The sequence below is a fragment of the Stegodyphus dumicola genome, chromosome 4 (genome assembly GCF_044657685.1).
Source record: "Stegodyphus dumicola isolate Sdum_Otavi_A_Nest chromosome 4, ASM4465768v1".
Classification (NCBI taxonomy): Eukaryota; Metazoa; Arthropoda; class Arachnida; order Araneae; family Eresidae; genus Stegodyphus; species Stegodyphus dumicola.
In genome coordinates this window covers 166,286,607-166,299,974 of record NC_140771.1, presented here as the reverse complement: position 1 = coordinate 166,299,974, position 13,368 = coordinate 166,286,607, and the positions used below count along the sequence as shown (strand labels likewise).

At 33.3% G+C, this 13,368-nt stretch overlaps 1 protein-coding gene across 2 annotated transcripts in view; it reads left to right on the top strand.

The window, feature by feature from the left end:
- Positions 1-13,368, top strand: part of LOC118187956 (glycerophosphocholine cholinephosphodiesterase ENPP6-like) — a 342,688-nt gene that overhangs the window by 284,850 nt on the left and 44,470 nt on the right. For both annotated transcript variants that reach the window (XM_085815739.1, XM_035358263.2), the window contains exons 2-3: positions 4,422-4,609; positions 6,089-6,260. In XM_085815739.1, coding sequence (XP_085671865.1) covers positions 4,422-4,609; positions 6,089-6,260 — 360 coding nt within the window. The remainder of the gene's footprint in view (positions 1-4,421; positions 4,610-6,088; positions 6,261-13,368) is intronic.

The following is a 13,368-nucleotide window of genomic DNA, read 5'->3' as shown; positions in this document are numbered from 1 at the left end:
TAATAATTCAATATAAATGAATAACCATTCTAGAATTTCATGTGAAAAATGTAAGGTGTAAACAGTTCATGAACATTGGTGTGCATGATAGAACAAAATATGCAAGAATGAGGTGTGAAGAGATAACATACATAATTAAAAAATTTCAAGTACTTATATAAATTGCGTTGTGAGAAAAAGGGGTGTTCAAAACCCGTTCTAGAACTACAGTCCAGTGTCTTAAATTAGTTCAAATTAAAATAAACTATTATGTAAAGAAAAACATCGAACGTTTATTGTTAGAAACATTATTGAAATACAAGTACATTATTTGGCAATTAGGTGGTGGCTGGTCAAAAACATTATCAGAAGAAACAATATGGAAAACTTATTTTTAAAATTAATTAAATTTCACAAATTCGAGGGAAGGGGGAACACCTCATATAAAATTTGAACATCGAGGCTCTAGTTATAACTGTCAGATCATCTGCGGCATACATTATTAAGACAGGAAGGATATCTGTAAAAAAACAACAAAGAAAGGGGATTGATGAAATTATATGGAGGCAAATTGTGTCGGAAGCCAGGCTCTCCTGTCCGTCCTGCCCCTTCTTTCCGGCAGGTTCTCGTACTTCTCGTTCCGTCTGGCCATTCTTATTTCAGGAAAAGACAGCAATTTGATTCAGCACTCCACCCTTCTCAGAGGGTTGTTTTTAACGTCAAAGGACTCCATCTACAAATCAGAAGCATACGGCAAAGGGACAGTGCCCACGTCCACCATCACTTATCACTTATCACTTACAAATCAGAAGCTCTCCGCCCTGGACAGCAGTTCCGTGTTCCTTTGCAGTAAGGCCAATATCTCAAGAATTTTTCGGCTTGCTGGTTCAATGGTAGGTCTCGGTCGCACGCTCCGAAGCTCTCTCGAACGATGCAGAAATCCCTTTTTCTTCCTCGACAGAGACCGTGAATTTGGCAATAAGAGAATGATGGAAAAGTCGCCTAATTACGGCAGACCTAAAAGTATGCAAACTAGAAATATCTGGGGAGAAGTCATTACCGGCTTCCAGAAGATGGCGCACATCGCCATTCTGTAGTGCTGTCTCTGAAGGCCAATGCGAGAGGTCAAATACCTCTCTACTGAAAGATAACGTGAAAACTTGGCCTCGCTCCGAGACGCAACTCTGACAGGTGTGGGAGCCAAACGGCTCTGAATTCCACCCACAGACGTAATCTCTTGTAGAACATTTCCTGCTAGAGATCTAAGCTATAAGGGGCGCAGAATATGCAAATTTAACATGTGGCGAAGCACTTTGGCAAAGGAATTCGGGGGCTCAGACTGCTCATGATATGAAAATTCTGAAATGTCTAGTTCCAAGCCGACAAATTTGGTCGTGAAAAACATATAATTTTCATCACAATTAAACAATTTAGGTACTGAAAACTAAAAACTAATATTTGACAAATTAAGTTCAAACACACAAATAATAAAAATGTTTCTTCAGTTGAAATAAGGATGAGTAATCATTTCCAAAGTTATCTTTCTTCACACTTATTTGACCTTACCACCAGAGTCAGAAAATATGTATTCATGAATACTTTAATAGAAAGAGGGGTAAAATATTATGACTTCATCAAATTAAATTTAACGCACCAAAATGTGTAACAAACAAACTTTTATATTAAAGTTTAATTAACTTTAAGGGTCAAAACTAACAGTACGAAAACCAAAGAAAAAAAACGTGAAGTTCCTAAACCAAAGTTAAACAAATTTAAGAAAAAAACGAAAAACTTTTAAAGCTTCCAAACTTAAATTTTACCGTTAACCAAAAGTTTATAACTTACAAAACTTACAACTATAACTATAAAGCAAATTAATAATTTCAATTACTGACTAAACTGAATTAAGAAGCAAATAAAACTTAAAATTTGGAATTAATCAACAAGCTCACGCGTCTATAGGTCGCATAATAAAAAACTCCAGGTTTAATTTCACACTTGGTTAATTTTCTGACGCAAACTTCACACTTCAAACTCTGGTGAAAGACTCATCAGAATATAAACTATTTTATCTATATCACTTACTTACGCACAGAATTCTCTACAAGCTTGTTTATTTCATCGCGATGCTATCTCGTCGACACTTCAGAACTCTTTTTATGGTTGCCATTCGTTTCTAGTAAGGATTTGATTCACTGAACTCTTAAACTCGTAAATAATACGAAGCTTTTGCCACATTTGCTTTTCTGACTTTTCTCCGTGCACTCTATAATATGAAATGGGGCCTTAATTTGATCATTTAACGCCGACATTTGGAGTGAATAAGCTTTCTTGCATTTAACAACTTCAAAATCTTTTGCTAAGTCTATGTCTTTTTCTGCAAACTGGTTCAGTTCTTTGGCAGTAAATAGTGTTTTAACACGCGGACTCCAAGTAATCTAATTTATTCCATCGAACAGAATCACAATATACCTATCTTGTTAAATTAGCCACTGTTTACACAACCTTTCGATCAATACAACTATTTGCATATTTAACTTAACTTGCTTCTTGGATTAACATCCATGCTCTGCTGTTGTGAAATTATTAACTTCATCGGTTCTATTGGACCGAAAATAAAGGTTTATTTAGATATCATAGAGAAGGATGTTTTTATGACGGTCAATAGCCATTTTTAAGCTTTCGTCACTTCTAAGGCCAGAATAGGTGGTCATTTTATTATAAAGGCACCTAATAGGCGGCCACCCTTATCTCCTATGAGGAGATAGACAATTTACATCCACGCCCCCTCCGGGATTCGAACCCAGTCTCTTCGGTATAGCTGTCGGTTCCCCTAACCGCTGTACCATTTGGGCGGCTGATAAAAAGGATACAATTCAAGATAAAATGTTTGGGGCGATAAAATCGCTGATAGCAGTTAGCTACTACTCTTATTTGCAACAAGCTATGCAGTTCACTTAACTGCAGTGTAACTAGATACCTTATAAATTAAGTACTAAGACTAAATGCATCCTATTTATACATGCGTAGCTCACTGAAACCACCAGTCAGTATTGGTTAATAACACGGACCTGGAGGTGAGCTATACATGCTTTACAAATAAATATAAAACATGAAATGGTGCTATTAGCATAGAAAATACTGAGTATGAATTATTCATGTGTTAATATTGTTGTAAATATCTGCTATGTGGTTTTTATAGTAGCATGATTCTTTATATGTATATATATATATATATATATATATATATTTCACTGTCGATTTTATTTATTTTTTATTTATTTAATGTATTTTATGTAATAAATTCATTGAACATTTTTTCTTGTACTAATTGAATTTGTAGCCATTTAATCGATTTCGTTTATTACGCATGTTTTGCTGTATACTATATTGTAACTCTCAATTGAGCATGTTTGAAATGAAAAATTAGTTTAATTAGATTCCGAAAATATATATAGAAGCTCTTCTACTGCATTTTGGATTTGTTGGTCAGTTAGTTTAGTTATTCATTTCAGAGTCGTACAGTTGTCATTGTCCGGTGATTGTTGCTTTACCTTTGCTCTGTGAGGTTAAAGCAATAATCACCGCTGATCTGCGATATACATTCTACGTTAAGAAGAATTTTCCTTACAGTTCATTGTTACCTTTGGATTTTTATATACTTATTTACCTTGCTTTTAAAAGTTTTATTTTTTCTATAAAGTGTATTTTTGTTCATCTGAAATCGTTATTATATACGTATCTCGGCATCCGTATCTCGGAATAATGTATTGTGTAAAAGGGACTGACTCAATTCTGCATTCACTAGAACCCTGGATCTTACTCCATTGAACTTCTATAGAGAGTCTGGATTCTGAGTTTAGAAATATGGAACACATTCACGAATTCGCAGTCTGAAGAACTGGAACCTTGCACATTTGTCGAAAGCAATCACTATCAAAATTGGAAACTAACTTTGTACGTTCATGTTTGAAGAATATCCCTAGATATCAAGTATTGGTCAGTCTCGAATATTCTGAAACATCTGCGTGACTGCTTGTGTGTAAATACTGCACTTCGTTCATTTCCAGGCAGTCTCACGCGAGTCGATCGTTCCCATGGCTGTCGTATCTATCATGAATGTTCATGTCGAATATTTGTTATTCTACTGTTCAGAGCTTAAGAAAGAACTCATTTCCCGGTTAAATGCTTTAAACATTAAGTTTATTCTCCTTTATATATGTTTTTTCAAAGTAAAATGGCATTCTCTTTTTTCTGTATGTTTATTGTTTACATTTCATTTGTGAATTTTTAACATACTTTTGTTGCTGCATTGTCGTATTGTTTGTTTTTATAACTTACCTCTGTAAATTTTGTGCAATACTATGTGGTGCACAAGGAGTTTAAATATTCTTAAAAAGTATAATTTTAAGAGGAAAATTAATTTTTCATTTTACTTACAGGTCTATATGCTGAAAGTCACGGTTTTGTACAGAACATGATGTATGACTCACATTACGGGGACTTCTTTCTAATGGGACCTAATGACACAGCTTCCATTCCCCACTGGTGGAACTGGGCTGAACCGATTTGGATTACCGCAGAAAAACATGGACTGAGAAGTGCACTTTATTGGTGGGATGGCTGTCAGGTAAAATGTTTTAATATAATCTTCACCGCATGATAAAATCAAGTATTTTGAAAATGATGATAGACATAAGTTTAAAAGATTCGGTTCGATGACGCGCAACAGGAAGACAATTATATTTACTGAAATTATTAAATATGGAACCCCAAATTTATAATTCAATACATTTTTGAGGGGCGATAAAAATGGGAATTATAGTTCATTTCAGAGTAGTTTTATTTATTTTTTTTCTAAAATTTAAAATTCTAATGCACACATTGAATTTTAAAAATGTCCTCTAATCGTAAAAATAATTTTATTTTTTGTCTGTTAAAATGCATTTTGAATATAAAATGTTTGTAGAGTCTCAGAATTTTTTTTAATTAGGTAGCATGAGAATTGTGCCAAGTCCTCGTCGGGATTCGAGTTGGAAACTTCCGATTACTAGTTCGACGCATTTTCTATTACACTACGAAGGTCGCGGTAAGAATGGAGGAAATACTTTAAGCATTTCATGCTTCTAAACGAGAAAACATTTCTATATTTAATATTTTTAAGTAAACTATAGATTTCACATAACTTTGTAGGTATAATATACTCTAAGCCTAACTAATATATAGTCTAAGTAAGTCGCCTAGTCTAAGTAACTCTACGCCTTACGGAAAAGTGACTCATGAAAATGCTAAATGTATTTCTTTGCTAAACAGCAGCTTATTGCACTTGAGGAAAAAAGTTGTTCTGAGTCGTTTAGTTCAAAATGAAAACTAATCTGCTAAGGCTGTAATCAAAAGTATTTCATCTCTTCAAACAAAACTGATTTCTCTTTAGTTCACAGACAAGGAACATATTTTAATGCGCCTCTGTTGACAGATATCAAAATATTTCTATGTGTTCATCGGTATGATTGTTACAAAATTTGTCTTCTTTCTCAGAAATAGCTTCCCAACATATATTTTAAGATGACCATTCGACACAAGACCTGGCAGAAGATCAAAAAGAAACGCGTGTAGTTCAGTTATTTCTTTCATAAATTCTCACTAGATTTCACGGTATCAAGATGTTTCCTTATATGTGAACACATGACTAAAAATGCAATATAAATATCTGAAAATTAAATTTTTTTCATATTAGCTTTCTTTTTCTTTCTTCTAAAAATCCATCCTGTTTAAAAACTGTCCGAACTCAGGTGGAGTTTTCAAGAAAATATTTTCGCCATGCATGAAAATATGTGATACGCCTATTTGATGGACACTGTTTAGGATCATTGATCTACGTCTTTATAGAGCAGATATTAATTAAAGATATAATAGATTTCTAATCCAAACCTTAATTATATGAAATTATATCAATGTGTCAAAAATCTTTTTCTACGGTGCTATAATCGCATTATAAATATGAGCGCTATAATAATCGCTTAGGATCTTCTGTATATCATAAAGAAAACAATGAAAATGTTGTACTAATATCTGTGTTTAGATTAGGGGATGGATATTCTTCTTGCAGGTGGAAATCAAAGGCAGGAGACCGACTTACTGCAGGAATTATAAGTACGTGGGTTATTCCTGGCCGACAGTCAACGAGGACACAAAGGAGGCTTTACTAACTGCCCTCGATCTCCTAGAGAGTGATGAAATACAGTTGGTGCAGATCTACTACGAGCCAATTGACTTCTACGGTAACCATTTTCTCCATTTTGAATTGAATAAATTGGAATTGCTAGCTAAGGTGCCTGTACAGTGACAAACCTTTCAACCTCTGTGACGTTATTCTGTGATCGTTTCATTAATCAGGAAACAGTTGCTAAACTGAAGGAGGCTTTATTCACTCCATATATAAGATACACGAAAAAGGGAATATGTACAAAAGACACAATTTGTTTAAAATTTAAGACACTAGACCTACATCAAGGGAACCATCGATAGCACAAACCGTTGGGCGATGACTTTTTCTGAAAGTTAAATGACAGTTCTTAACATCCTTCCGAATCTAAACAAGCTTCAGAAAGATGACTAGCTGAGTGAATCTTATGATAAGCCGATTATCTTTATAATTTCAGGGCCCAACTAGTAACTATTAATAATATGCTGAGTGGCAACATATTGGCTAGAAGAAGATGAACATATTTTATTTGGGGCTATGGTTACGTATTTCTGTTAAATCACTGACTTTATTGATTAAATTTCAAAGAGAAATATCTTATGGTTCTCGGGATTTTGATTAAGATAAAAGTGCATCTTGCTCCTTGCCAAGTCGCAAAACTAGTTTGGATGAAGGACGACATACGCTTAAGTTTTGATGGCTTTAGTCGACGCTGCTGATCCACATTACGAGGATCACACATACATATATACAGATTCTTCCTTATTTATTAACAAAGAGAGAACAAAGTCTCGCTTATCTGACATAAACAAGCTGACTTGGGATAAACCAAAATGCCAGGTAATAGACGGGTGTTACGGGGGGAAAAAACTATTAAAAGTCAAACTGTGTTACTGATTTTACACATTACTAGTCTAATAATAATGCTTTACTGCAAAACATGAAACATTAACTGAGAGAATGAGCGTACAGTCAGAGAATTCTCTAAAATTAAATACAGTACGTACAGTACTTCAAAAATTCAGTTCTGTGACGATTGAAAGATATTTTTGATAGTAGCCTCTTTCTTGACGAATTCCATTTCTTCACTACCAAGTCTCACCATCTTTGCAGTAGCATTATATCAATTCCTGTAGCTTCTTCTTGTTACTCAACATATTTAATTGCAATTTCTACAAACTTAACTTCGTCATAAAGCGAAATTTTGGGAGGCTCAATAACAGGTACTTATCTAGTTTTCATCGCAACCTTCAAGAGCAACAAGTTCTTCACGAGCTATTTCATGTTGTTTAGCATCCTTCAACCAACTTTCGATTCTTCCAAAGATAAGTTGCCATGCGTAGAATGGATTTTTGGGTTTCATCTGTGCTTTCTGTTTTTATACTTCCATCATTACATGGTTTGGCAATTGTTGTAGTCTTTACGTCAGCGCAGACTCATAAAACCCAATAAACAACATCCTTATATATTGATGTGCTTTAATTTTGCAATGATGTCTTGTCCTTCTTTAGTTTCTTCTATCACTTTAGGTAGCAGTTCCCATCGATAGTTACCTTTCATCGTTTCCAAAATGACCTGATCCATAGGTAGTCTTATGGCGGTTACATTGAGGGGGGAGGGAAGAAACATTGCCTTAATGTCACCAATTTGAAGCTCTTCTGCATCAGGGTATGTAGGAGCATTGTCTAGCAACAAAGCAGCTTTTCTTGATATTCTTTATGTGACAAGTTTGAAAATTCTGCTGTTTATCCCTACGCTTTTCTGCGTACAGTATTTGAGAGGAGAAGCGTTTTCTGATACCTATTTAAAGGCTGTAAGACTTGATAACATTTCAATCATTACAGGATCCATTTTGAAATTTGCTGTAGCATTACTACGTACCAAAATTGGCAGCTTTCCTTACTACGCTTATAGCCAAGGGTTGCTTCTTCATTTGCGGTTGGAAGACTCTTACTAGGTAACATTTTGTAATTAAGACCTGACTTATCAGAATTAAATATCTCATCATACCTTGGGGTTTTAATTTCAATTAATTCCTGCAGTGTTTTCTTGAATGCTTCTAATTCTTGAAAATTAAACAATAGTGGTTCCTCACAAATATTTAACTCACAAATACTGCGACCTATCTTCCATCGGTCAAGCTAACCGGCACTTGCTTTAAAATCCGAGACCCCTTCGTTGATATAATAACGAAAATACAATGCCATTTGTGAAAAAAAACAGGCCTTGAAATAGGCACAAATATATATTAGAACTGTGTAAACCAAACGTACAATGCTTCACTCACGTTTTCATTGTCACATTTTTTCTCTGTTTTAATGCACACTCACTAAATCTTGATGCCTATCATTTTTCAATTTCTATTCAGTTACTTTTCCCGTCTCTAACTGTTATCCACCTCACGTCAAAATTGTCAGCTATCTTTCGTATTATCTCCCCGTTGACCAGCCGTTTGATTGCTTTATAGTTTTGTTCCACGGATGTAACATTTTTCTCTCTCTTCATCGCCATTCTTTCTGTACTTGGGTAAATTTAAATGTTAAAAAATAGTGTTTTTCAAATTAGACACTACATACACAGACACATACGGATGAAAAGAATAGTCGAACACAACTGTAAATAGCACGCACTAAATGACAGACTCATTAGTCACAGAGTAAGACGGGTGCGCCATGAGGAAGAGTGTAGAGCAGCAATAAATAAATAAATAAATAAAATGTAATATAAAGAAAATTGAAAGTTTTCAGATTTTATATTACACCCAAAAGAGTATATCTTTAGAATTTCCGATGCACAGTCTCGCGCGCTGACAGACAAAAATGTTTTTTGGCAAAAAATGTGTTTGCATTACTCGCTTTAAAATCGTTGAGATTTTTAATCAAAAATTTGGTTAAAGTTTTACAAAATATAAAATAGGTAATAAAACAAATTCGAAATTGCTTCCAGGTGCCCATATTAGGTGGAGTAATACGTTATTCAAAATATGATATCTGCACTGTTCTTTTATCACAGTGCCAGAAACATACATATAATTAGACAGATTCTTCATTATTTAATTTATTTAAATATAACACAGAGCGATAATATTTGGCGGCAACAATTTAAAACCTGAAACGGAAATTTAAAGTTTTCAATCTAAAATGGCAAAACAAAATTAATAGCCTTTGTGGGCTAACGCCCTTTCGGCTAATAAATAAAACTGCCTTCGCAAATTGCAGTTTTTGTTACCGACCGACGTGTTTTTTTCCCCTCTTTGCTACAGTATGTCGGATGAGCGAAGTTGGATAAGCAATACCTTTCTGTATGCAGAAAGCAATTCAACTCAGTGATCTGTTTTTGAAAGCAGTTAAAAGTGCTTCTTTATGCGTGGTAAGTGATCGTATTTTAGACTAAAAAATTTTACTCTAGGAGATTGATGTGTGCTCATAGCGTTAGAATATAAATAACAGTTTGCGTTTATTAATTATTCCTTGTTTTCAGTGAAAAATAATTGTTCAACAAGAATAAGTTCATGAAATAGTTTTTAACACTGAACAGTTGTTCTGCAGGTTTTAGGCACACTTAAAGTATATTTCTATAAAATTCCTATACTAAATTCTACTATTATGTCACTAAAGTTCGTAATATCATTTTAATCATGCTATTGTATTTAATATTTTTATTTTCTACTAACCTAACTCAAATATCTGTTATTGATTTTAATTTTAACAGTTTTCCAGATTATATTCACTGAAGCATTACAAAATTTCTGGACAATATTCTGTCATTCATTCGTTTCTGGAATTTGTGTTCTTAATATTTCTGCCACTGAAGACATTGCTAACGTAAAATTCAGGAACAGAAATTATTATCATTCATTGAAGTGTGATGTTAAATTTTTCTGCATTAACTGGCTGTAATTGCTTTGAGTAATTTATCAAATTCTTGGTAGTGAGGTAATGACCTACAGTTTATTCTAATAAATTATTCTTAAATTAATTTCGAAGATAAACCAAAGAGCGGGAAGAAGTAATTTCCTAAAAGCTTAGTCCGTGTTTCAGCATTGTCTGAACTGCAAAATTTAATTTTTCCTTGAAGACTAATGGATGAAAAATGTGAAAAATCCACACTGCCCGTGCTCTTGCAGAACTTAGTTACTGAGTTCTCCAATAAAGTTAAAAGCTAAATAATACAATCATGTTATAACTCGATTTCGTTTATAACCTTTTCAAAACTCATTTACGTAACTTGTTTCAGAACTTTCAAAGTCTACGTATTTTATACAAACAAAGAATAGAATGATAGCATAGAAAAGTAGAAGTTAACGAAAGCAGAAGGGCTGCGAAATAAAATTCCAGTGTTAAAGAAATGGAAGCTCAGTTTCATAAATTACAGAAGTTCCATAGACTATTACGTTCTTTTCAGAAGGTTTTTGAGAACATTTTCCTCTTTCATATAAAGAAATGTTCAATACATCAATGGCAGTATAAAAGAAAAATTCTAATTTTTTTAGCTTTTTAGCTTCTTAATGTTTTAGCAAGAGATTATTAAATTTTCAATTCGGCAACCGGTGTTTCCGAAGTGTTCGACGTAAACCCGAATTTTTCATTGTTACATTCAAAGAGTTCGATTCCGACATCGGGTCAAAAGAAAAAAAAATTAAAAATTATTTTCATTCAGTATTTCTACTTAATAATGTTGTGGTCAATTTTATACTGCTGTCGGAAGGATTTTCTTCATTCGATTTCTATAACATAACTAGTGCATTTAGAAGAATGCATTGTCTTCTGCATTTTTGACGAATGTTTAATTATAGCGAAATTTATGCAATTAAGAAATGCTTTAATTAAAATATATTTCTTTATTTGTTTGGCTCTAAATGAATGGTTACCTTTGAATTTCAAAATAAATTTCAGTGTTGTGTTTTTTGCTTACTAGCTCCAAAATTAATTGTTTTGAAAAAGATTCATAAATTTTTCCTTCCGAGACCTTTTATAAAGTTGTGAGTTGCAATTTAAATCACTACAGTTCCTTCTCCAGTTCTTTCTTAAATGATGAGATTTTTAGTTTCATCATTTGCTTTTAGCTGATAAATTTAAATCTTTAAGTGGGGGATTTTGTAATTTCTCGCTGCGATTTGTATCGGAAATAGTCTGGTCAGTTCAGACTGTGAGCAGTTTCTTCAAGAGAAATATGCCCTATTGGCATATTGTTGGTAGAAGTGAGAAGTGTTTGAGTTAAACGGATACGGATATATTATTAAGTATGCAATTTTCTATGGTACTATTCCGCCGCCATTCGATCAATAAAGATATGCCTACAAATCCGTGACTTTGAATTTTGATAAGGTGAATGCTCCATATAATAGGAGATGAAAGAAGACTTTAAGGTCTTTGTTCAAAAGTAGTGAGGAGTTTAAGAGCTAGCTTCGAGATAATATTTCAAGTATGCAATTACGAAACAAATGAAAGAAATAAGATGGCAGAAGTGTAAAAAACACCACACTAATGATCAGCGGAGTCAAGAAGCAAAATACAACTAAGAAACAATACGAGTATGTTCATGAAAATTCTAAAATATAGCATACTGTACAGAATTCTAAATTTTCAAACACTAAGAAAACGTTACAAATAATAAAAAAATATAAGATAAAATAAATGTAAAGCAAAACCGTGTGTAATTTGACTACAAACCATAAATCAAAGCATGAAAAAGAATATAAATATTTATAAGTATGTACAATGAACTATCAATTAGGAAATAAAATCATGGTCATTTAACTGGCTTTCAGATAATATTCTAATAAACCTATCATCTTCCAGCACTATATAATTGATTATCGATGAGTAATTAATAGTAGAGCTGCTAATTGCTTTATAAAGAGCTTTTTGTTGCCATTACTGAGGTGCTCATTAATCTGAAGGACTTTTAAGTCCCTATGCGGCATCGAATTTCTCATGAAAATGCAAGCGTAAGGGATAATGCATATTACTTCATCTATATAGTATATAAAGAAGAATGTTTGTGTTTGTTTCTTTGCGATTAACTCCGTCATGACTATAGCTATTGTCACCAAACTTTCTACAATACTTTTCTGGGTCCTGGAAAAGGTCGACGTTCACATTTTTCCACAAATAAAAATAACTAAAATTTGAGATATTAATTAAAATCTCTGAAACGCTGATTTTTGTCCTTATTTTTCCGAGTGGCAACATTTTCGCACGCTGGAGATAAAAATTTGCTTTATTTCGAGAAGTGTTGCCACTGTTCGCTTTCAAATCGTAGGGTTTGTTCATAAAAAATTTCTAAATTTTACAATGAAATAAAAATAGCATTTTCAAACATTAAGTACATTATTTACGATTCCGAAAATTCGTGGGAAGTTATTTCGACTGTCCCCATCTTCGTACGACTTTAATCAGCCGAGATATTAATTAAAAACGCTGAAAATACTAATTTTAGTTGTCAATTTTTCCGAGTGCAACAGTCTTGCGCGTTGATCGTAGAATCGTAGAATTTTTTATTCAAAAATATGTAAGTTTTACAAAATCCATATATATAAAGAAGAATGTCTGTTTGTTTGTTAGAGTTGTTGATTTCTGATCATTTATGATAAACTTTTTCCCACATTTAATAGACTAAAATTGAATATAGGTGAAATACTGGATGGAACTTGAGCTTTTACTGTAGAGACATTAGATATTTTTTGGACGCAAGCAAGCTGAAGAATTACAACGCCTTCGCCGGGAATCGAACCACGGACCTCTGGAATACCGGCCCAGCGTGCAGAACCACTACACCACGAAGGCACGCTAAGAAGGCGGGAGAAATAACTTAGATTACGACCATTTGATTAGCAAGACGAAAATCATTAAAAACTGCGTATTATTGTTGCTGATATAATGAGAGATAATTATTTTATTTTTCTATCGAAATTTTTTATGTTGGTTCCGTGTAGCATCAGATTGAAAATGTTTTATTGTAAATCGTATATTTTGCAATGTTATTAGAGAAAGATTACAGCAGTATCGTTCTCTCTGTTGTTAGATACATTACTCTCAGTCTAACTTAATTGGCATCGTGTATATCAGCTAGTTTTGGATAATTTACAGTTTGTTAATACCGAGAGAAAGTAGTAAGAAAAGAAACTTTTAAAAAAAAAAAAAAAAAAAAAAAAGATAGCACATGACGTCAAAGATCACGTG